Genomic DNA, 22164 nt, shown 5'->3' on the forward strand with positions numbered 1-22164 from the left:
CCCTTGGAAGCATGGCTGCTGACCCTCATGCATAAATCTTGAAACACCTTCCTTCCACGATGCACCAACAACGTCTCGCAGCGCTGGTGACGGTAACGGCAATATCGCGGGCACCAACAACGGAAACAGGTGAGCTGGCGCCTGGTTGTGGCGATTGGCGCACCCCGACCTCTCTTTGCTGACATGGACACCATTGCTTCTCACAGCAACGGCGTCAAAAACCTCGGACAGGGCAACGGAGGTCTCTCCGGCAACGGAAACGGTCTTGGTGCGTCTTGGTGCAATCAGCCCTTCGGTCCGTTCTCACGTCGAATCCTTCTGACAGCTTTCGTGACTATTCTATTTCAGGCACGGATAACGGCAACCAGAACGGAGTTTCGAACAGTGGCGCCGGTGAGTGTCACGATCAGGACAGTCCGAGCATCGTACCTTGGAAATACGGCGTGCTCACCGTGTCGCGCGCTTCCTTTACCTTGACCCGCCACAGGAAACGGCCTTGCTGACGGAAACCTCAACCTTGGAGGCGCTCACAATGGAAACCAGAACGGCGTTGACAATGGTGGGTGATTGAAGAGGACGTTGGGACTCTGGAAGGGGAGGAGAGATGGATACTGATGACTGGCATGCTTCTCCGACATCCCACGTTCGTCCCTCGTCGCTTTCTCGCAGGCGGATTCCTGAACGGTGAGTGACGCTACTCGGAAGCGATGCCGACGCTCTGTCCTCGCACACGTCGGGGAGGGAGCGGGGCGGACGATGTCATTGCATCGCGCAGGTCTTCGAACCGCCCGCGACGTGCTCCGCGACCTCCTGATTTTCCGCAAAACACGGCGCTGACCAACCCTCTCTCGCGCCTCCTCGACGCACCATCAGGCATCGCTTCCGGCAACGGCAACTTTGCTGGCACCGGTAACGGCAGCGGAAACGGCCAGCACAACAACTGAGCTGTCCGGACGGACGATACGATGAGCGCGGTTGCCTCTTCGCAGCTCGCCTGGCGTCTCTCGACCCGCCTGCGGGGACGGAACGCTCAGCGCTGAGCGCGGACACCGCCTCGGACCCTGTTCACGCTCCCTGATGCTCGATGTTCTCTTATCTGTCCCAGCCACGCTACCCTTTGAATCGACGCCTCTTTTCCAAACAAGACACATTGTCCCTCCAGTGGTCGATGCCGCTGGCCGGAGGCGCCTTACACAGCGCACTTTGCCTTGCTTGGCTCCTGCTCATCCGCCCACCGTGCAGCCTACCAGCCTCATGGTAGCAGAGCTGCAACGTCTGACGGCTACCGCGACGCTTAATCGCTCAGGCCCCTCCCTACCTCGAGCACAGTACATGTTATCGAGCGTTTTCTGACCGTGTCAAACACCGACTGGCCGTCGCTGCGGGAGAGGGGGAAGCATGGCGCGGGAGGGGAATGATCATAGTATTCAGAGAGGAAGAGGGGGGAAGGAGAGGGTTGCCAGTTTCCGGACGGAGTCGCTGCGATCTTCCAGCCTGGGCCGTAAGGACCGGCTGGTCGAGCGCCGAGTGAAAGCGAGCAGGGGCGAGCAAAATCCGCGCGTGAACAACAGAGGCGAGCAGAGCGATGCGGCGCGGCGCGGCCGCGAAGGGGAGGAGGGCGGGGAAAGAGAGAAGCTGCCGGCGTGTGGAAGACGGCGGCGGCCAAAGGGGAGATGATGGGAGGAGGAGAGGGAGGCATAGGTGGCGAGGCAGGAGAGAAAAGCCTGCCGCGCCGACGACCTGGCGTCCGCCACGCTCGGGCTCGAGCGCGAGACAGAGCAGCGTAAAGAGTCGCAGGGCGGTTTCTTGCAAAGGTACGGCCTCATGGGATTCGATCGCTCCGCCACAGCTGATTGTTTTCCGAAAGGCCGTAAGCAGGGCTCGATGTCCTGTGATCGCCGCGACGATAGAGGTTGCCACGTTGCAGGCGGATCTTAAAGCGGTCCTTACAGAGCCGACACCTGGACCCAGTTGATGACCGGGATAGCCTCGATGTCGACTGAGGGTCGAGACCGAGTATCGGCAGATCGTCGAAAGGGCCAGAGGTCGGGCTCGACATCAGTGGCTCTGCGCCGCGTCACCACCGACGGAACGCCACCGACGCAAGGCAGCAACTCGTGCACGCGGCAGACAGACTCACTGACGAACTCAGTGTCGACGTTGGGCTTGTTTGCCCACAGAGCCATGCCGAAGTCGTGGTACTCTTGACTGAAGATCCGCTCGACGCATCCGCCGTTGGTGCTCTTGGCGATGACGATGCTCTCCTTGACGATCGACCACGGCCTTCCCCTGGCGTTGTTGAAGCAGAACTGTCGGCCATCGGATGCAAAGGTCACAGGGCCCTGCGGGGTACTGACCGACCACTTCTGCTTGAAGGTCGACTTGGCAAAGGGCTCGGAAGCCTCCGGACGGCCGAGGGTGGACCACAAGAAAGGCGCGAGGAGGGCCAGAGGGGTGAAGAGCCTCATTCTCGAGCGTGGTTTGACGGGAACAGGGATGCAGGGATGGGATGGAAGGAGAGTCTCGTTTGAAGGGCAGCTTGGGCAGCGAAGGTGTGTGTATGAGACTTGAGGATGGACGGACGACAGGAGACAGAACGCACCGGTCTTATAGATGTTGGCAGGGCCTCGAGCGCTGCGGAGTCCTCGAGCAACGTCTTCGAAGCCCACAACACACTCGAGCTGCTTCGGGAGCCGCAGATGGGCGTGTAGCGCAACGCCCGCGGCGTTCACCCTAGCCCCACTGCTCCCCACTTTGCTTCGATCCGCTGCTGCGCCAGCGCCAGCGCCAGCGACGCCTTCTCGGACATCGCCCCGCATTTCCGATTGTATGTACAGTGTATACTTTTGTCCAGAGAGCTGAAGTCGAGGGAGGCTGAAAACTGGCGCTAGCCTCCAGAAGCACACGAGCTAGCAGTGCCGCGCTCCGATTGCAGCCGTTCCGGTAGCGCCTAGCGGCGCCAGCACGAGCTGCAGGCCTTAAGCCTTGACTGTCCGCCACGCTTAGGCTGGAGCAACACTGGCAGGTCAGACAATCATGAGCTATTGCGGCTGTTGCACAGTTGTCCTACGATGCTGGTGTGAGAGTGGCAAATGGTGACTGTTGTGCGTCGAGGGCTTTCTCAAATCGTGTTTGTCACGAGCGCAACCTCGAGCTGAAATCTCGTACCGCGCCCTGGTCCTCGCCGAGGTCGCGTTTGGACCAGCAAAGAGCCTGTCATTCTCTGGCAGCGATGCGAGCTGCCCTCTTGCTACCTCCGTAAACATCGCGCCTCCACGGCTCTTCTCCGCACCACTACGTCGAGATTCAAGAGAGCGGGATGGACGAGGGATCGAACGCTGCACTTAGTCCCGTTCTACGCTCTCCAACTACGGATTGTGAGCTGGCGGCCGTGATCGGCTCTGACGCAGAGGAGCGGCGTGGGCAGAAGCATGACGACGGCATCTGTCTACCCTTGGAGCACGGTGACCGTGGGGAAACTCGATGGATTTCGGACGGGGACGGAAGCGGAGGGACAAAACTGCGAGCGGGATGGAGACAAGTGGTTTGGACGGGCCGAGCCGCTCTTGCCGGGCATGCACGCCTGCACTTGTGACTCTGTCAAAAGCCCACGAGAACGGGCGAGAACCGACATGCGGCTTGAAGGAGAGAGGCAGCTGCATCAAGAGCAGGTGGGCACTGACGCAACGCGGATAGCGACCAAACCGCCCCGGCTGTGTACGCGACGGAAGATGATGAGGACGCGTGTTCTGTGAGCCAAGTGGTGCGCCTACCCAGCCTGACCTGTTACACCCATTGGCGTGCGCGCTGAAAGACTCACTGTGCGGGGGAAGCGTGGCGTCTGCCTCTTGCCATCGCCGAAGCTCAGGAAGTCGAGCCGCCATCTCCGCCATTGGACGAGTCATCGTCGGCTCCACCGGATGAGCCTCCGCCGGCTCCATTGGCTGAGCCATCGCCAGTAATGGATGAGCCCTGATCATCACCAGCTTGGCGCTCTTGTAGGACCGAACCAGGCTGGATGACGGGGTGCGGGGGCGCTTTGGCCGCGACGACGGCGCAGAGCAGCGCGAAGAGAGCGAGCGTGGGCGACAACTTCATTGCGGGCTTGTCGAGGACGCTGGAGTGGACGAGGATGCGTATGTCTGAGCTGTGGAGTTGGGAGAGTGGCGCAGTGCGTGGATGGAGGGCGGAGGGTGGGACGAGTGCGGATCAGAAGGCCCCCCCTTATATACCGCATCTGGCCCCAGCCCATCTCATCTGGGCGCTCTCACCGCCTCGGTCTACCACCCACCGCAGAGCGAAGCTCGATCGTGAGAAGGCGGACCGAGGGGTCGTCGTCGCTGGTCCGGGGTCGATGACGACCCACTCAACGCCAATATGGCACCCACCGTGACGGTCCCTATCGGGCGTCGGCGCTCAGCCTTGCCAGTATGACAGCGGCCCTCGGTCCCACTTCCGCCCCACTTCCACCATGACGACACCCAGTAGTGTGGGCGCTGGCTGAAGGACACGCCGAGGTGGGGCCTGCAACGCTGTGGTGGGGCTCGCACCGGGCTCCCGCCTCTGCCAAAGGATTGCCTACTTGTCCTGAGCCAATCGGGTCCGGGACCGAGGATGTTGCTCCGCGATTTAGCAAGGTCGATAGCCATGGCAACGTGCGCCGGTTGCGCTGGCAATTGACCTTTGGCGACGCAGCGCAGCACGTCTGTTCGGCAAGTGCAGCGCGATACGGTTGCGGCGCAGGCAACGACAAGATCCGTCCTAGCGCCGCACCAGCCTCAATAGGGAGGATCTCGCTCTCTTCTACGGTGCTGAACCGCACGCCAACGGCCAAGATGCACAGGCAAAGCAGACTGCCTGGGAGGAATCGAGTCGAACAGAACGAGGAGCCGCTACATGAGACAAGCCAATCTGCACGGGGGAGCCGGTCGGCAGAGAGCAGGATGGCCAGGCAGGCAAGCACTTGGAGAGCTCGGCAGGGCCACCGCACCGCTCGACATTGGGCATACCCACTTGATCCTTTGACGCTATTCGGTACAGAGGCCAGCCTGACCGAACATCATCGTCCCCGTTAAACCGACGGCTGAGCAAGGGCAGGAGGAAAGGCGCAAATGCACAACTTGAGTCTCGTCCCGTTCTTGCAAGTCGATGCGCGCGCGAGAGAGAGAGAGGAAGGGGAAACATACCGTGGGAAACCAGCGCACAGACCTGCGTATGTGCCAGCTTAGGGATTGCGCCCAGGGCCGCCGCCGTTGCCGATCGGTGGGGCAGAGCCGTGGATCTGTCCCGGACCTCCGCCCTGTTGCCCCGGTTTCTCCGGTACGCCTCGTTCTTGGATCCCGACGGGGGCGGCGTGAACACCGCCGCTGGACGAGACAAGAGCGCACAGAAGCGCGAAGAGCGGCAGGGCGACGTTGAGCTTCATGGGCGGTCCGAGGAGGGGAATCGGCTTGGTGAGAGAGGAAGACGTCTCGTATTGGTGCAGGACGTGAGGATCTTTGCTGTGTGTTTGAAGGGATGGACAGAAGATGGCAGAGGGCCACTGGCCGTGACCGCCTTATATCTGCATCTGCTGGCGACCGTCTCTCATGGTGGCGGCGTCCTTGCCTGTTCCACGGCAGAGTGCCTCTTTGTTCAACGTCTGCCGGGGTGGTGGCGCGACTGACGGATGACCTGGCAAGGGAGGGATCACGGAGGTCGGGGGCGGCAGTAGGGGGCCATATGTGCGACCTCGGAAGTTCGATCCGACGCCGTTCTTTATCGCCTCCTAGCCCACCTTTGAACCCACAGTTGCACGGGTGGAACGAGCTTTGCTGCACTGCATCATGCTGTTGCGATGGACCCGGTCCGTCCGAATTGACGATTGATGAGGGGTCGACGAGGCGCCCACAATGCGGTTGCCGCGAGGCAAGCAAGAAGGGCGCCACCGCCGAGCGGGGCGAGCCTGGACGACTTGGACAGTCCCGCATCCCTTTCTGTGCGATCTAGCGGCATGTCGGGCGGTCCTCGCAGAGAAGGGGTGAAAGCGCGCACTGGGCGGCTCGCAAGCGCCCCACGCTGACGAGGAGCGCATCAATGGCCCCCAAAGAGACGCTGGGCACGCACAGCCTGGACCCTGGCGATGGCGCAGACATGGGCCGAAGGCATCAGGGGTGGGGGGGGGGGGGGGGCGGCAACGGGCTGGACCGCCTGGACCACGATACGTACACCCCTGGTGCCAGACTGGAGACGAGGGTCGCGAGAGCCGGTTCCGCGCTTTGGGGCGTGACGGCAGCTTTCCGGGCGGTGCCACAACGTCTTGACGGCGTGTGCAAAGATATGGTAGGATCGGGAAGGCGGACCTTGCTCGCGATGAGGGTCCTACGTCTGGGAGTCATCTGCCTATGGCCGGTGGGGTCGCAAGTGGCGAGCGCCAGGCCGCTGGTGACAGTGACTCGGACGCCGGGGTTAAAAAGGTCACGCCATCCCGCACGGGTGGCTGAGCGCGATATCGGTGCATGGCGAGTGGTCGATAGAGGACGAGAGGAAGCTCGGTGTGGCCACATTCGACCGCGACGGGTGGGTGCGACTGTGAAGGGGGCCGAAGCATGATGGCTTCCGGCGATGAGTGGGCACGCAGTCGTGGTTTGAAGAGAGCCCGACCCATGCCGACGCCGCGAGTCTCGAGGCAGCGGGCTGCCAGGCGGGGCGAGGCGAGGCGGGGCCTGGATGAGCGGAAGCCATCCGAGATCCTCTCGCGCGGGTCGGAGCTGGGCCGAGCCACGCGCAGCTCGAGGAAATTTCTCGCAAGCAAGGCGCGCTCGACAGAGCGAGGCTCAGGTGCAGGCAGGGCCGCGTAAACTCCGAGCGGGCTGCCACACGGCGAGGTGGAGGTAGGCCAGGTGTGACGGCGACCAGGCCAAAGGCAGATCGACGAGCAAGCAGACGACAAGAGGACCGGCCAATTTGGCGCCTGGGATAGGTGGAGAGAGAGAGGCCCTTTGCCGACGGTGCTTGCTTCCGTTCCGTCTCTCTTGCGCGCCAGGGTAAGACGGGGTGCACCCGTTGTGCTACGGGAGGCGTTGCCGGTGGAAGCTGGTCGGATTGCGTGCGAGTCAGAGTCAGAGTGTGGTGGCATCAAAGGCCCGAGAGGGCGACGTGCGTGTCTAGGAGACAAGAAGCCGAAGCAAGCCAAAGGGTCCCGGCCCGCTGCCCGTTGCAACAAAGAGTATAGGATGTCCGAGTCACGGCACAGCCGGCCGCCGACGGGCGTGACTCGTCGACAGCGCGGCATGGATCCGCGTTGCGAAGGCCGTCAGCGCCGCCTCGTGCGTGCTGTGCTGCGCTGTCGAGGTCGAGGTGGAAGGGAAGCCGTTGCCGGGTAGAGCAGAGAGAGCGCTCCGCCATGGGACGGGTGGAGGTGGTAGGCAACGGTAGGCCTTGGTACAGGCAGGCATTATCTGGTGCGATCCACCTGGGCGGCGTCTCTCTTTCTGCTGCCGCTTTGTCGGATCTCGCGCTGCGTTTCCGTGCGTGCTGCCGCTGTGCAAAGGCCGAGATCAGATCGAGGCAGGCTAGGTGGAGGTGACGCACGCACGGATGTCGGGGGCGGGCGCGGACGCGGGCGCAGCCGTACGTGCGTTCGTGGAGCGGAGAATTTTGGGTCGTCGTGATTTTCCGCCGTTGACTCGGTCCTGCCGCCTGTCGCCGCTTAGCTTGTGAGCGTGGCCGGACATAGACACGCCCGTCGCCCCTCTCGACCCCCGGCCTCATCACCTCTTTGCCCCGTCGGCCGTCTGCCGAATCCGAACGTGGGCCGAATCCCGCGTCCATCGCTAGGCCGCCCGAGGCTCCACACGGTACCACCGAGGAAACCGAAAAAAGTTTCTTCGGGACAGGGCATCTGGCGGTCATGCCGTCAGCCTGTCGCGGCTGCTGGTGCTGCTGCTGCTGGTGCTATCGCCGAGAGAAGGCCAAGCAACGCGCGAGCCCGCTCCACCTCGACTCTCACTCCGGTCGTCTGTCGTCTGTCGTCTGTCGCTCCTTTGGCCGCCTGCTTTTGCCGGTCACCAACGACTCTTGACTGTGCCTCCCGTTCCGAACGGCGATCAAAGCCCTTCGGCGATATCCTCGAACCGTCGACGCACGCCCTGGCCTCGGCCCCACTGCCGATTGTATATAACCTCGTCCCTCGTCCCTCGTCCGCTTGGCCTTGGCAATCCACCCAGTCCCACTCACCCACCGCTCGCACCGCCTTCTGTCACAGCCAGCACCCCTCTGCGACGACGTACGAGGCAACGCGGCCTACTCCTGCCACCCAGCAGACCCGCCCGCTCGGCATCGGCACAACACCACACACACGCCCTCTCTTGCCACAAACAGCCACTCTCGGACGGCGCCCGCCATGACGTCGACACAGGCGGCCGCATCGGGCACCGACAAGGCAGGGCCCACATCGGCCTTTGCTGCATCGGACCTCTCGGGCGGACCACAGGTACCCCCCCCAAAAGGCAGGCGCCTACCCGAGCGCACAACCCGACAACCTCAAGGCGGCCCCCGGCCAGCCCGCCCAGCTGCACGCCACCGACAGCCGCGGCACCTGGGGCGAAGACACCGGAGGCGAGCACGTCGACGTGCAGCAGGCCATGAAGGATTTCCAGCTGACGCGACAGGCCTCCAACACCAGCCAGGGCTTCGTCGGCGGATCGGCCGTCGCACGCAGGATCTCGGGCCGCAGCATGGCCAACAACCCGCCGGCGCCGGCCACCATCAGCGAGGACGTCCTCGAAGAGGCCAAGGGCGGCGACGGCGACGGCGACGGCGAGGCGTACAGCGCCGGCGAGCACTTTGACCTCGGCGAGTGGCTCATGTCGCGCCAGGCCCAGGCGAGGCGCGATGGCGTCGACGACGACAAGCCCGTCGGCCTCCTCTGGCGCGACCTCACCATCACGGCGCCCGGCTCGGGCGGCGGCGGCATCCTGGTCAAGACGCTGCCCATCGCCATCGCCAACACGGCGTGGCGCGACCCGCTGGGCATCCTCGCCAGCGTCGTGCCCGGGCTCGGCCGGCTGCTCGCGCCGCGCCACCAGGGCACCACGCAGCTCATGAAGGCGCACAGCGGCGTGCTCAAGCCGGGCGAGATGCTCCTCGTCCTGGGCCGGCCGGGCTCGGGCTGCTCGACGGCGCTGCGCGCCATCACGTCGTCGAACCACGCCAACGTCGCGTCCGAGGGCACGCTCCTCTACGGCGGCTTCACGCCCGACGAGATCAACCGCAAGTACCGCGGCGAGGTCGTCTTTTCCGACGAGGAGGATTCGCACTTTCCCACGCTCACCGTCGAGCAGACGCTGGCTTTCGCGCTCAAGAACAAGGTGCCCCACCGCGCGCGCCGGATCCGCGGCGAGAGCGGCAAGGACTACATCGAGATGTGCATCGACGTCATGCTCAAGATGTTTGGAATGAGCCACGTGCGCCACACCATCGTCGGCGACGCCGCCGTCCGCGGCGTCTCGGGCGGCGAGCGCAAGCGCGTGACCATCTCCGAGGCCCTCGTGACGCGCGCCAGCGTCGTGGCGTGGGACAATTCGACGCGCGGCCTCGACGCCTCGACGGCGCTCGACTATGCGCGCTCGCTGCGCGTCATCACCGACGTCGCCCAGCGCTCGACGCTGGCCACGCTGTACCAGGTCTCGGAGAGCATCTACGACCTTTTTGACCGCGTCAGCGTCATCGACGAGGGGCGCTGCATCTACTACGGCCCACGCGACGCCGCCAGGCGCTACTTTTACGACCTCGGCTACGACTGCCCCGAGCGCCAGACGACGGCCGACTTTGTCACGGCCCTCACCGACCCCAACCAGGTCCAGTACCGCGACGGCTTCCGCGGCCGCGCGCCCAAGACGGCCGAGGAGCGGGAGCGCGCCTGGAAGCAGAGCGACCTCTACCGCCAGCTCGTCGCCGAGATGGACGAGTACCAGGGCACGCTCGCCAAGGCCGAGCAGGCCGACCGCCTCCGCCAGACGGTGCGCTCCGAAAAGCGCCGCGGCGTCCAAAAGGGCAGCTCCTACACCGTCAACTACTGGACCCAGGTCAAGAGCTGCATCTGGCGCCAGCTCCTCGTCAAGTGGGGCGCCCGCGAGGACCTCTACGTCAAGCTCTTCACCATCATCGGCGTCTCGCTCATGATCTCGTCGCTCTTCTACCGCCAGTCGTACGACAGCCAGGGCGTATTCACCCGCGGCGGCATCCTCCTCTTTTGCGCCCTCTTCAACGGCTGGCTGCAGCTGTCGGAGTCGTTTGAGGCCGTCGCGGGCAGGCCCATGCTCGCGCGCCACCGCCAGTTTGCCTTTTACCGCCCCTCGGCCGTCGTCGTCGCCCGCGCCCTCGTCGACATCCCGTTCCTCGTGGTCCAGTGCCTCCTCTCGTCGGTCATCATCTACTTTCTCGCCAACCTCCGCCGCGACGCCGGCGCCTTTTTCATCTTCTACGCCTTTACCTTCCTCTCGGCCTACAGCCTGACGGCGCTCTACCGCATGTGCGCCGCCTTTTCGCCCGGCTTCAACGAGGCCATCCGCTTCTCGGTCCTCAGCCTCAACCTCCTCATCATCTGGGTCGGATACGTGCTGCGCCGCCCGCAGATGAACTGGCTCATCTGGCTCAACTACGCCCAGCCCATCAGCTACGCCTTCGAGGGCTTCCTCGCAAACGAGCTCAACTACGACATCCAGTGCAACCCGTCGCAGATTGTGCCGTTTGGACAGGCGCGCGACCCGGCAGCCCAGACCTGCTCCCTCACCGGCGGCCGCCCCGGCTCCCTCGTCGTCCCCAGCGCCGACTACCTCTCGACGACGTTTGGCTACTCGCGCGCCAACATCGGCCGAAACGCCGCCGTCGTCATCGCATTCTCGATCCTCTACCTCGTCCCCACCATCATCGGCGCAGAGATCATGAACTTTGGCGGCGCAGGCGGAGGCGTCACCGTCTTTGCCCGCAACCGCCGCGCCAAGGCCAAGCTCCGCTCGGCCGCCCGGCCCGCGCGTCCCGACGACGTCGAGGAAAAGGCCGTGCCCGCCGGTCCTGGCGCCGACTCGACCTGCACCAGCGGCAGCGTCACTCGCGCCAACTCGCCCGAGAGCAAGCGGGTGGCCGCCGCCCCCGCGCCCGACGAGCAGGCCGCCGTGCTGGACCAGGCCGAGCTCGACGAGCGCGCCGTATTCACCTGGAAGGACCTCAGCCTGCAGCTGCCCAGCGGACGCAAGCTGCTCGACGGCATCGACGGCTACGTCAAGCCGGGCACCATCACCGCCCTCATGGGTGCGTCGGGTGCGGGCAAGACGACGCTCCTCACGGCCCTCTCGCAGCGCGGCGTCGCCGGCACGCTGACGGGCGACGTGCTGGTCGACGGCAAGCCGCTCGGCCCGGGCTTCCAGCGCGGCACGGGCTTTGTCCTCCAGGCCGACGTCCACCTCGCCTCGCAGACGGTCCGCGAGGCCATCGAATTCTCGGCCCTCCTCCGCCAGCCCGCCGAGGTGCCGCGCGAGCAAAAGCTCGCCGACGCGCAGCGCGCCATTGAGCTGCTCGAGCTCGACGACCTCCAGGACGCCCTGATCGGCGTGCCCGGCTTCGGCCTCGGCGTCGAGCGCCGCAAGCGCGTCACGATCGCCGTCGAGCTCGCCGCCAAGCCCGACCTGCTCATCTTCCTCGACGAGCCCACCTCGGGCCTCGACTCGGCCGGCGCCGCCTCCATCATCCGCCTCATCCGCCGCCTCGCAAACGAGGGCAGCGCCATCCTCTGCACCATCCACCAGCCCTCGTCGCTCCTCTTTGAGTCGTTTGACAACCTCCTCCTCCTCCAGCCCGGCGGCCGCACCGCCTACTTTGGCCAGATCGGCAGCGAACCGGGCGTCGGCTCCGCACGCGTGCGCGAGTACTTTGAGCGAAACGGCGCAGAACCCTGCCCGCCCTCGTCCAACGTCGCAGAGTACATGCTCGAGGTCGTCGCCAACAAGCAGACGCGCCCCTGGAGCGAGCGCTGGAACGCCTCGCCCGAACGCCGCCGCCTCCGCCAGGAAGTCGACCAGATCAACGCCACCCGCGCCGCCAGGCCCGCCGTCCACGACAGCCGCGCTGACCGCGAGTTCTCGGCCTCGCTCAAAACCCAGATCGCAGAGACCGTCAAGCGCCAGTTCAGGGACCTCTGGCGCGACGCTCCCTTCGCCTACGGCGTCCTCTTCTCCAACATCGTCACCGGCTTCGCCGCAGGAGGCGGATTCGCACACGTCGGCACCTCGGTCACGGACATGCAGTACCGAGTGTTCTTGACGCTACTTTACATGTTGAACGCCCCCGCCGCCATCAACAGCGTCATCTCCAAGTTTTGGGAAATAAGGATCACCTACCAAGTCCGCGAAGGGCCGAGCAAGACCTACTCGTGGATCGCGTTTATGACGGCTTTCATCGCTGTCTCGATCCCGATCGCCTTCGTGGCGTCGGTCCTCTTCTTCCTGCCGGCGTTCTACATCCCGTTCTACACGCGCTCGTCCGAAGTAGCGGGCTACTTCTGGCTCATGCTTTGGGCCCTGGCCACTTACATCGGCTTCTTCGCTCTGGCTCTCGCGGCGGCCTGTCCAACACCGGTAACAGCAGCGAATTGCCTTCCCCTAATCCTGCCTATACTCTTCATCGTCAACGGCGTCATCGTCCCGAAAGCGGCGCTACCTCAACCGTGGCGCTCGATTATATGGACCAACCCTCTCTACTATTATATCAAGGGCCAGGTGGGCACGTCTCTCCACAACATCCCGATCCAGTGCCGCCGGGCGGACCTGGCCATCTTCAATCCTCCCGCAGGTCAAACCTGCGGCGTCTACGCAGGCTCGTGGGTCGAGAGCGTGGGCGCTCAACTCCTCAACCCGGAGGCGTCGTCAGCTTGCGAGTTTTGCCAGTACTCGGTGTCGGATCAGTTCGCGGCAAGCCTCGGCGCAGACTGGAACTTCCGCTGGCAGAGCTACGGCATCCTGCTGGCGTTCGTGCTGTTCCAACTTGCCGCCAGCTACGCGGCGTGGTGGTACTTCACCGAAAAGGGATACGGACTCGGCGGCGGACTCGTGTCGCGCGCCGTCGGTAAGATCAGGGGTCTTGCGTCGCGGCGGACCAAGGAGGACCCCGTCGAGCAGGACGAGAAGTAGCGGCATCAGCAGCGAATCGAATGTCTTTGTAGTCCCCCACACATATAGAATAAGAATCTGTCGAGAATCAGAGACTTGCGAGGCCCGAATGGTGCAGCCGCCGGCGCCGCAGCGAGAAACACGACCATCGCGACCGCTCAGCGAGTCGGCTCGGGGAGCTGTCGAGTAGCTTGACGGCTCTGCCCGCAGCCGGCGCCTGGAGGAGCCCGGCCGGGTGCAGGAGAATAAGCTTTTGTGCCGAAGCTTGATCCTCGTGCGAGCTGGTTGCATCAGTCTTGTACACCTGGGCTGCCCAGGCTCAACACCACCAGCCGCTGCAACATCACCAACCGCTGCAACAGTCACGCTGCTGCAACATTGCCGCTGCATGGCTCGATGCTCCCAGACTGAGCCTGCATCTGCACACCTCTTGACTATCTCTCATCAGCCCTCTGCCTATCTTGCTGAACCCTCTGCCTCTCCTCACCAGCCTGCTGCAATGCTATTGCTTGGCCCATCATGCTCCTTGCCCACATGTGTCCCTACCATGCTGGAACTCCCAGGCTTCAAAGTCACCCAACTGGAGCAGATCATGGACTGCCGTGCCTGTGCTTGCCCTCAATGATCACGATCGCGTTGGATCCAGAAACCAAGAGCGAGCTGAAAATGGCAGCGGTAGCCTTGCTGACAACAACCAGTCGCCTGCGCTCAAGCTCTGGAGTTGGACTCTGTAGCTTGCCAAACACAGTCAGCATCTGGTGGGAGCGGATGGTATGCGAGGTGCCTTTGGATTTGGTGATGTAGTGGATGTGAGGGACAGAGGGATGGGCAGACTGTGGTAGTGGTGTCAGAGAGGGGACAAGGAGGTGGGTTGGACCCTGAAGGCTCTCTGTCTTGCCGGCCGGTGTCGAGTTGAGAAGCGTGTCAGGCTGGAACAGAGCCCACAGGAGCCTCTCGGCAACCTACATGCTGGCCCAGGCCTCCAGGTGGTTGGTGAGGCAGAACAGCCTCGTGCTTGGCAGCAGGCCAAGGGCATCAAGCTCCGAAATGAAATGTTGGTGGAGGTCAAGGGGCCAGCCCTGGCTTTTTTGAAGCGCTCAAGGTTAACGTCCTGTTCTTGGCGAGCCATCGGCCTGGTGGAAGTGGAGCCGATGTAGAGTTGGTATGTGGGCGTATCTTGTCCAGAGCTGGCAATGATTGAGTTGTAGGCAAGAAGGTGGTGCTGACTTGCTTGCCGCTTGTGCAGATATTGATGCTGCCATGAAAGCATGATGTTGTGGCCTTGCTGGGCCGTCAGCTCAAAGGCTTGGACATAGGTCGTCCATGTCGTGCTGATCGGGGCCCTGTCTGACACCTCCCAAGCAATGTCGAGTTTTTGCTGGAAGAGGGGAGAGGCTGTAACGATACCTCCTCCTTCATGAAGGTCGACAAGAGCAGCCACTGCGCTAGGGCTCATGTTCCGGGCAACACCGTGCTGGGCGAGAAAGTCGGGGAAACTCTGCCTTGCATCTCGCCCGGCCCCTCCCGACTGGTCCACTGTGCGCTGGATGGTAGCTGTGGCTGATTGCCACCTCATAGCTAGCAGCAGGTGCGTCTGGGTTCATCTGGGGCGTAAGGGTGCTACGCATTCCCCCAGAGTCTTCAGCTACGGTCCTAGAAGCAGCCAGGGTAGGGCCCCTACACATCAGAAGCGTAGGGTTTCCTGCAGTCCCCAGAAGTGTAGGGGCCCTACACTTCAGGAGCCTCAGCAGCGTAGGTGTCCTACGGTTCCAGAAGCGTAGGGGCCCTATGCTTCTGGAACCGTAGGACCCCTACAGCCCTCAGACCAACTGGTGTTCTATGCTTCAGGATTGTAGCAAATCTACACTTCTGGATGCCCTGAAGCGTAGACATGCTGCACTTCAAAAGTTCTCAGGAGTACCTATGCTTCTGATGCGTAGCAGCTTTACAGTGGCCGCTTCTCAAGTCGTAGCTGAAGACTCTGGGGGGAAGCGTAGCACTCATACGCCCCAAAAAATCTCAGATGCACCTGCTGCTAGCTATGCCTGGACAGGATGGGGTTGGCCACGGCTGGAATGGACAGAGGTAGGCTGAGGGAGGGGGAAGCTCGGGGATGGTGGCGGCAGTGGAGCCTGCCACGCTCCCCAAGGGGGTATGGCCGCCACACTGGCCACGCCGCTCCTCTACGGGGGAAAAAATCGGGCGAGCAGCGGGTCCTTGACCGCTTGTACGGCCCAGGCAGCCCACAGACAAGCGCAGTTCGAAGCCAGTCATGGTCTCCTTGTATCTCTACTTGATGTGAGAGCCTCCTTTGGTGGTGTTAGTCGTGTGAGGATTTTCGCGTCACCTCGCATCTCCTGTGGCAGTCATTCTACCGGGGAGTCGAGCGACGACACACATGGTCGGTGTCCAGCTTCACCTGGCCCCGAGCTTCCTTGTCTTCCTCACGGTTCAGCCTGTGCACGATGGGTCGCTGATCCTGTTACTCTCGTCACACCCGCTTCGCTACCACAGAGTCTGTCGTCAGGCCTCGGTCACGGTCACGAAGTCGTCGACACAGGTCGTTGTCGGTTGCTGCTGTCCAGGATCCAATGCCCCAGCGGTTCTCTTGCTCACGATGTCGACCTGCTGGCATTGATCCGTCGCTACAGACGCAGGCCCGTCCCCTCTCGATAGAGGACGCTGCGGTCGCAGGAATCTCCGTTTTCACCTTGCTCCGTTGCGCGCGGTGCGGTTGAGCAGGTACGACAGCGGCAGCGGCAACATCCTGAGAGCAAGCCGCCATCAGCGCCGAGGAGCCTTTTCTGCTCGCGTCGGCCTTGCCGCACCCTGCTCGTTGCCTCGCCGCCGTCATATCGCCGAGATGGCAGCAATGCCACTCGCCGTCGTGCGCCGATGAGCAGAGAATGCGGATGGATCGAGCTGCCGCCATGTCGATGGCTCCCGCTGACGCCGGCATGCCCCTCGTCTCCCTCTTCTTCACCTCTGCTAGTGGAATCGCTCTCTCAGGCCTACGGATGGTACACACGACGCCGCCGCTGCTGTCACCCGGCTCCACGCCGATCTCGACCAGACGCCACCGGCTGCCCTTTCACTGCTCGGTGGTCCGCGTCAGCGCTCAGATGGCCCTCTGGCATTGGCGACACGATGTCAAAGATGCCTCTATGGACATTACGGGCGGCCTCGGGTGGCTGCCTAGGCTGCCGTCTCCGTTTCGCGCCGTAGTAGACGCTGTGACTGCCGAGCGGCCAGCCTCGGGCGTGGAGCGTGGACGGAACCCTTTGCGGCTGGGCGACGTGGACGCCGCCATCTGCCACTGCTCAGGCTGTGACTCTCGCATCTCTCCGGCTCTCCTGTCGTTTCGCCCCTTCTGCTGGATGGAGGGAGAGAGCATGGCTCGATGGAGGAACGGCCGAGGGCGTGTTGGGATCGTGGTGGCGTGAGGTTGAAGGGCCCAAGCGCGGTGGACGGTTGCTGGTGGGGTCGCCCCGGTGAAAATCCCGGGTTGCGGAATTGCTTCTGCGAGCAAGTTGGGCGGCCAGCGAGCCAGAGACAGGCAGGCAACCAGCGTCCACCACAACGGCGCACGTCCCCCATCGACCTCTCGACCTTGCTTGCTTGGCACCCGACCACCCACAACCACAAGCAGCGGCACCCGCATGGCCCAGATCATGGTCGCCTGATCATACCGCAGCCCGCATCTCGCCACATCATCCTCGCACATTCCCTTCGCGCGGGCCCGCCAGCCGACACCGAACCCAGACCACTCACAGCGACGTCACGTCCAAGCACAGCACCCTCGCCGGCCGCGCTCCATCGTCATGGATGCCACGTCGTCTTGGAGTCCAAGAGAAAGCGGCGGTAGCTACGCGGCATCCGATCCGACCGATGTGGCAGCCTTCCTGAGCTCAATCAACGCATCGTGCAGCCTCGGCCATGGCTCGCAACAGGACGGCGCAGCCGCCGCCTCGACGCCCGACCTTCCCATCTCGGCCACCGTATCCCTGATCGAGGCACAGATCGACCAGCTCGAAAACGCCATCACCTCCACCATCGACCAGAACCGAGACACCTTCACATCCCACCTCGACGCCGGCGCAAAGATCGAGGCGGACCTCGACCACCTCTACCTCGCCACCCTCGAGGCCTCGGACCAGATTGCCGGACTCGCCCCCGCCGTGTCGCCGGCGCTCCACGACTACAACGCCGCGCTGGCACAGTCGACCTACCAGCAGTGGACCATCGATGCCATCGATGCCCTTCTCGAAGCGACGATCCAGCTGGAGCACGCCGAAAGCCTGCTGTCGAGCGGGCAGGTCGCGGCGCTCTGCAAGCAGCTCGTACCCCTGCGTCAGTCCATCGCCGCTTTCGAGAACCACACGGGCTCCACAGAGCAGCCGGGAAAGGCCCTCGATCTCGGCTTCCTCTCACATGCGGCCAAGGCACCGAATCCCGCCGTGCAGGAACTCTGCCGGAGGGTGGTCCAGGTCGAGAGCGGGCTCAAGGAGGTCGTAGACCTGGCCTGGGCCGGCGCCATCACCCTGGACAGGGCGAAAAGCCCGACCGCTGGCGCGAAACTCGTCATCCGCGGTACCATCGACCTGGCAGGCCCAGCTGAGGGCAACGCCATCTCGCTGCCAGACTTGATGGGGGTCCTCGCCGAGCGCCAAGCATTGGCTGCCGGGATTCGAGCGGTAGCTGTGGGCGTCTTTGAGCACCTCGCGCGTCCGCTTCTGAACCACATGCGCTCGCCAAGCCCGAGGGTCCGGCATCAGGCTTCAGCCGCCACCGAACCGGCTAGCTTCTCGGTCCGCCCCGTCGAGGAAGACGCCAGGCCGTCGGAGCCGATACCGGCCATCATCAGCCTTCTCTCGTTCGTCAAGGCTCACCTCTTCGACGGCCTCGAAGATGCGCGAAGCAGGGATGTGCAAGGGGTGTTTGCGGGAGAGCTGGTCCCTCGGCTGATCCCAGCTGTGCTCTCGACGCTCGATGGGGCCTTGCCGAGCAGCGTTGGATCCGTCGACGGATCTCTGCAAACGATCCACGAGCAAGCTGCAGAGGCTACGAGCCTCGAACGGTGGCTGAGGGGCAACGGCTTCGCCGCACCGTCCAGGGCGCCGAGCGAGGACGAAGACGCCAACGACAATGCCTACGCTCTCGCGCGGTGGGCTGACGATGTCGGCGCACACTTTTCGCGCCGCTTGGCCGGGGGCGCGCTGGACCGAGCGAGGCGGCTGATTCTGGCCGAGGGGCAGGGCAGTGCAGCGGGAAGTCTGTACGGCAGCGGCTGGGAGGCCGAGGTGATCGAGGTCGATTCCAAGATGGCCCAGCTCGAGTCGGCGCTCTCGTCGCAGCAGCAAGCTCTGAAGGACGACGCAAGGGAGGTCGATGGACTGCTGCAGAGCGCGGGGATGCGCGCTGCCAATGCCGAGGAGAACCAAGACGATGCATCAGGGTGGGGAGACTTCGAAGAGCCATGGACGAACGGCGATGCCGGAAGCGCCGCAAAGCACAGTGTCACCAACGTCCGCATGGCACGGCGGTCACCGCGCCCGTCCTCGTCAGGCAGCTCAGCTCGGCCGGGGTCCAGCTCCGGTCATCATTCCGGCAGCTCGACACCGCGGACCGACTCGCCTTCGGGCGTGGGGGGCCGTAAGGCCAAGGCCAAGCTCGGCGGAGTGAGGGTGATCCGGCCGCAGGACCAGCTCGGAAGCGGGCCCTTCAACACGGCCGACGTGCCGATCGACGATGCCAGCTGGGGTCTCGACGACGAGGACGAAGCCGACGGCGGCGTTGCAGCGGAGCCGACGGTGGCAGAGTCTTTGGCATCCTCGACGTCGTCCCTCCCTCCACCTGTGGTAACAAAGGCCTCACTGGCCAGATTTTCGCCGCAACCCGAGCCCGATGCGACAGAAGACGATCCCTGGTTCACCTCGGAGCAGGACGACGAGGTCGACAACGCCGCTGTCGCTCCGGTTAAAGCTCACGCCGCCGCTTCAGCGCACGGCGAGGCGCCGAAGTCGGTCCAGTCGAGCTCCATGCAACCCTCGCTCAGCCATTCATCCACCTCGTCCTCCTCCTCGGCCAACCTCGCAGCTTTCGCAGTGCAGTCGGTTCCGGATGCAGCTGAAGGCGAAGACGATGCATGGGCGCTCAGTGACGAGGACGAGGTCGAGGCCCCGCCTTTGACACCAACAGCCAACATCATCAAGGACGGCGGGGAGCGTGAATTCCCGAATGCAACGCAGACGGCTTCGCGGGCGACCGATGCCATGCCCTCGCAGGGTGATTCTCAAGAAGGAGAAGAGGGCGATGATGACCCCTGGGGGCTCTCGGAGGAGCAGGCTGCAGAGCAAGCCGCGCTGGCCGAGCAGCGCACTGCGCGGAGCAACGACAAGCTGGACCAAGCACGCGACGATGCCGACGACGCTTGGCAGCTCGATGACGAGGACGCGATGGAGGCTATCGAACAGGCTGCGGCGCCCCAGTCGCAGCTCGAGGTTCGGCCCGAGTCGAAGGCAGAGCCCGAGCCCGAGCCCGAGCCCCGCAACGATCACGAAGAGATCTCTGCCCTCAATGCCGACCCAACGACAGTCACGCAGTCTGCTTCGCCTCCGCCGCCGCTGGCCGAGTCCACCAGCATGTCGCGCTCAGGATCTTCATTCCTGCCCGCTGATACTCTCGAAGACGACGAAGAGGATGCATGGGGTCTCAAGGAGGAGGAGGCAAAGCGGCTCTCGATGCTCCTCATGGCCCCACCTCAGCTACCCAAGCCGGAAGACGACGACGGCGATGCGATCGCCGAACCGCACCAGAGCAAGGCCGGCTCAGCAACCCCGACGCCGTCGCACGGGCTGCACGATGTGGCCGAGGCCAACGCCGAGGACGAGGTCGAGGACGTAAATGGTGCCGAAGCGGAAGATCGAGCTGAACAAGTGGCAGCGGCTCCGAGTGAAGCGGAACTTGAGTTCGCAACGGAGCCAGAGCAGTCCGACCTGGCATTGGAGCCCGTCGAGGCGGATGAGCGGGCTCGCACGCCTGAGCTTCCCTCCGAGCCACCGACCCACGACCGGACACAACCCGCCGCGACCAACGACTCGAACGTCCAGTCCGGGCCAACAGAGCCTGTGCCATTGGCGCCCGCAGATGACGTCTCGGGCAGCAGCGAGGCACGGCACGAGGATGCAGCTGCCGCTGCCGCTGTCGACGAAGGTGACGATCCGTGGGCAATTGAAGACGAGGACGACGATGCGCCTTCATCCGTGCTCCATCCCCAAACCGCCGACTCGGCGCCCCTCGAAGCAAGCGCGGTTCCGATCGAAAGCAACGCCGATCAGCAAGGAGCAGATGCAGCAGTAGCGTCCCATTCTCCATCGCACTTGGAAGAATCGCGCGACGAGCCTGCCGAAGCTACGGTGCAGGACGACGTCGACGAAGAAGACGACGAGGATGCGTGGGCGTTCGAAGACGAGGAGGTCCCTGGCGCCGCGGCCGCATCGCCGCAGACCGCGCTGGCCAAGGCGGCAACGCTCACCTCAAAGAATGCGTCGACTCGACCGCGGCCATCGGCTGGCCAGCCTGCGTACGGGAGCGCAGCGGCGCACAACTCTGCTCAGCGCAGCGTGGACCGCGCCTCTCCCGCCCTGGTCGTCCCAAGCGCGGAGAAGCCAGTCGAGGCAGTCGAGGCTACGTCCGCTCCAATCCAGCCACCCGCTCCGATGCCCGAGCCGGCGCCGGGGGCGGTCAAGGAAAAGTGCACAATCAGCAAACGATCGATTGAGCTGATCCGACTGGCAGAGCAGGTGCTTGCGGACGGATTGCGGCTGCACCGCCAGCAGTCGTCGGCGGACCGCGCGCCTGCCCCGCCTCCGGCTGCCCCGGTGCTGGCAGCAGTGTGCGACATCTTTGATCTGCACCGCTCCCTGATGCCCGTCGCGCACGGCGAGGCGCTCCGCGACGTTCCTGCCTTGGCCATGCAGTTTGCCAACGACTGCGACTTTATCGCGCGCCAAGTCGAGCGCATCGTCGCCGAGTCGAAGAAGGCGTTTGCCGAGGTGCCTGCCGAGGACGGAAGGGAGCTGGATGTCTTTGAGAAGCTCGATGGGCAGGCTCGCCTGACCCGGGCGCTAGGGCAGCGGTGGTTCGACGCTCAGATGGTGAGTATGCTGTGGTTGGCCGTGGCAATTCTCGCTTTGCCTTGACTTCACCGAACTCTCACGCTCGTCCTCTTCCCTCCTCGCGCCATTTGCACCGGCAGGCCACGCAAACCAAGACGCTGCAGCACACGCTATCTGACACACCCTTTTCGCACCTGTTTGAGCCGCGGCGGTACGAGAGGTGCGAGCGGGGCGTCAAGCAGGTGCTGCACACGCTCGTCCAGCTGTCCAAGGCGTGGCGGCCCATCCTGCCGCTCTCGTCGTACCTGGCGGCCATGGGCCAGCTGGTCGAGGCTGTGCTGCGCCACGTCCTCGCCGAGGTGCTCGAGCTCGAGGACATTGGCGAGACCGAGAGCCAGAGGCTGGCCGACGCCATCAAGATGCTGGGCCAGATTGAGGAGTGTTTTGTCGAACGCCAGGGCGAGACGGTGAGTTTGTCGCTGCCGCCTCGTCGGCCTTGACCTTGGCGCCCTCTCTGACTGCCGGATCATCACCTTCCTTTTGTGATCGAACGACAGACGACCAAGGTGGCCTTTTACGTCCCGAGCTGGTTCAAAGCGAGCTACCTGATCGAGATCCTGACTGGTGAGCATTCCGTGACGTCTATTTCAGTCTCATCCAGTCTCTCGGCCGGACAGCTGACCACCTCGTCACCTCTTTCTGCACCGCCGGACCGACCAGGCTCGCTCGTCGACATCGACTTCCTGGCATTCGAGGCCCACGCCCTCGTCGACTATAACCGCAAGGAACTGAGCGGTCTCATCAAAGCCCTCTTCACCGATACCGCCAACCGGGCCAGGCTGCTCGACAAGATCGACCGCGCCGACGTGTCGTGCCTGCTTCCTTGATCGATCAGTCGTTCG

The 22164-nt window shown here is 63.9% G+C and overlaps 4 protein-coding genes across 4 annotated transcripts; 3 read left to right on the forward strand and 1 right to left on the reverse strand.

The window, feature by feature from the left end:
- Positions 1-183: 183 nt before the first annotated feature.
- Positions 184-944, forward strand: PFL1_05341 (uncharacterized protein; the record flags this gene model as incomplete). Its single annotated transcript, XM_007882873.1, has 5 exons — positions 184-268; positions 349-393; positions 488-559; positions 670-684; positions 874-944. 5 exons carry the CDS (start codon positions 184-186, stop codon positions 942-944), a joined length of 288 nt encoding a protein of 95 aa, XP_007881064.1.
- A 1002-nt stretch (positions 945-1946) lies between these two features.
- On the reverse strand, positions 1947-2468 carry PFL1_05342 (uncharacterized protein; the record flags this gene model as incomplete). The annotated part of the gene is made up of 2 exons (XM_007882874.1): positions 1947-1999; positions 2141-2468. 2 exons carry the CDS (start codon positions 2466-2468, stop codon positions 1947-1949), a joined length of 381 nt encoding a protein of 126 aa, XP_007881065.1.
- A 6156-nt stretch (positions 2469-8624) lies between these two features.
- On the forward strand, positions 8625-13166 carry PFL1_05343 (uncharacterized protein; the record flags this gene model as incomplete). Its single annotated transcript, XM_007882875.1, has 1 exon — positions 8625-13166. One exon carries the CDS (start codon positions 8625-8627, stop codon positions 13164-13166), a length of 4542 nt encoding a protein of 1513 aa, XP_007881066.1.
- A 3800-nt stretch (positions 13167-16966) lies between these two features.
- Positions 16967-22149, forward strand: PFL1_05344 (uncharacterized protein; the record flags this gene model as incomplete). Its single annotated transcript, XM_007882876.1, has 4 exons — positions 16967-21301; positions 21403-21729; positions 21820-21886; positions 21983-22149. 4 exons carry the CDS (start codon positions 16967-16969, stop codon positions 22147-22149), a joined length of 4896 nt encoding a protein of 1631 aa, XP_007881067.1.
- Between the last annotated feature and the right edge of the window lie 15 nt (positions 22150-22164).

The sequence above is a fragment of the Pseudozyma flocculosa genome, assembly GCF_000417875.1.
Source record: "Pseudozyma flocculosa PF-1 unplaced genomic scaffold scaffold00019, whole genome shotgun sequence".
Classification (NCBI taxonomy): Eukaryota; Fungi; Basidiomycota; class Ustilaginomycetes; order Ustilaginales; family Ustilaginaceae; genus Pseudozyma; species Pseudozyma flocculosa.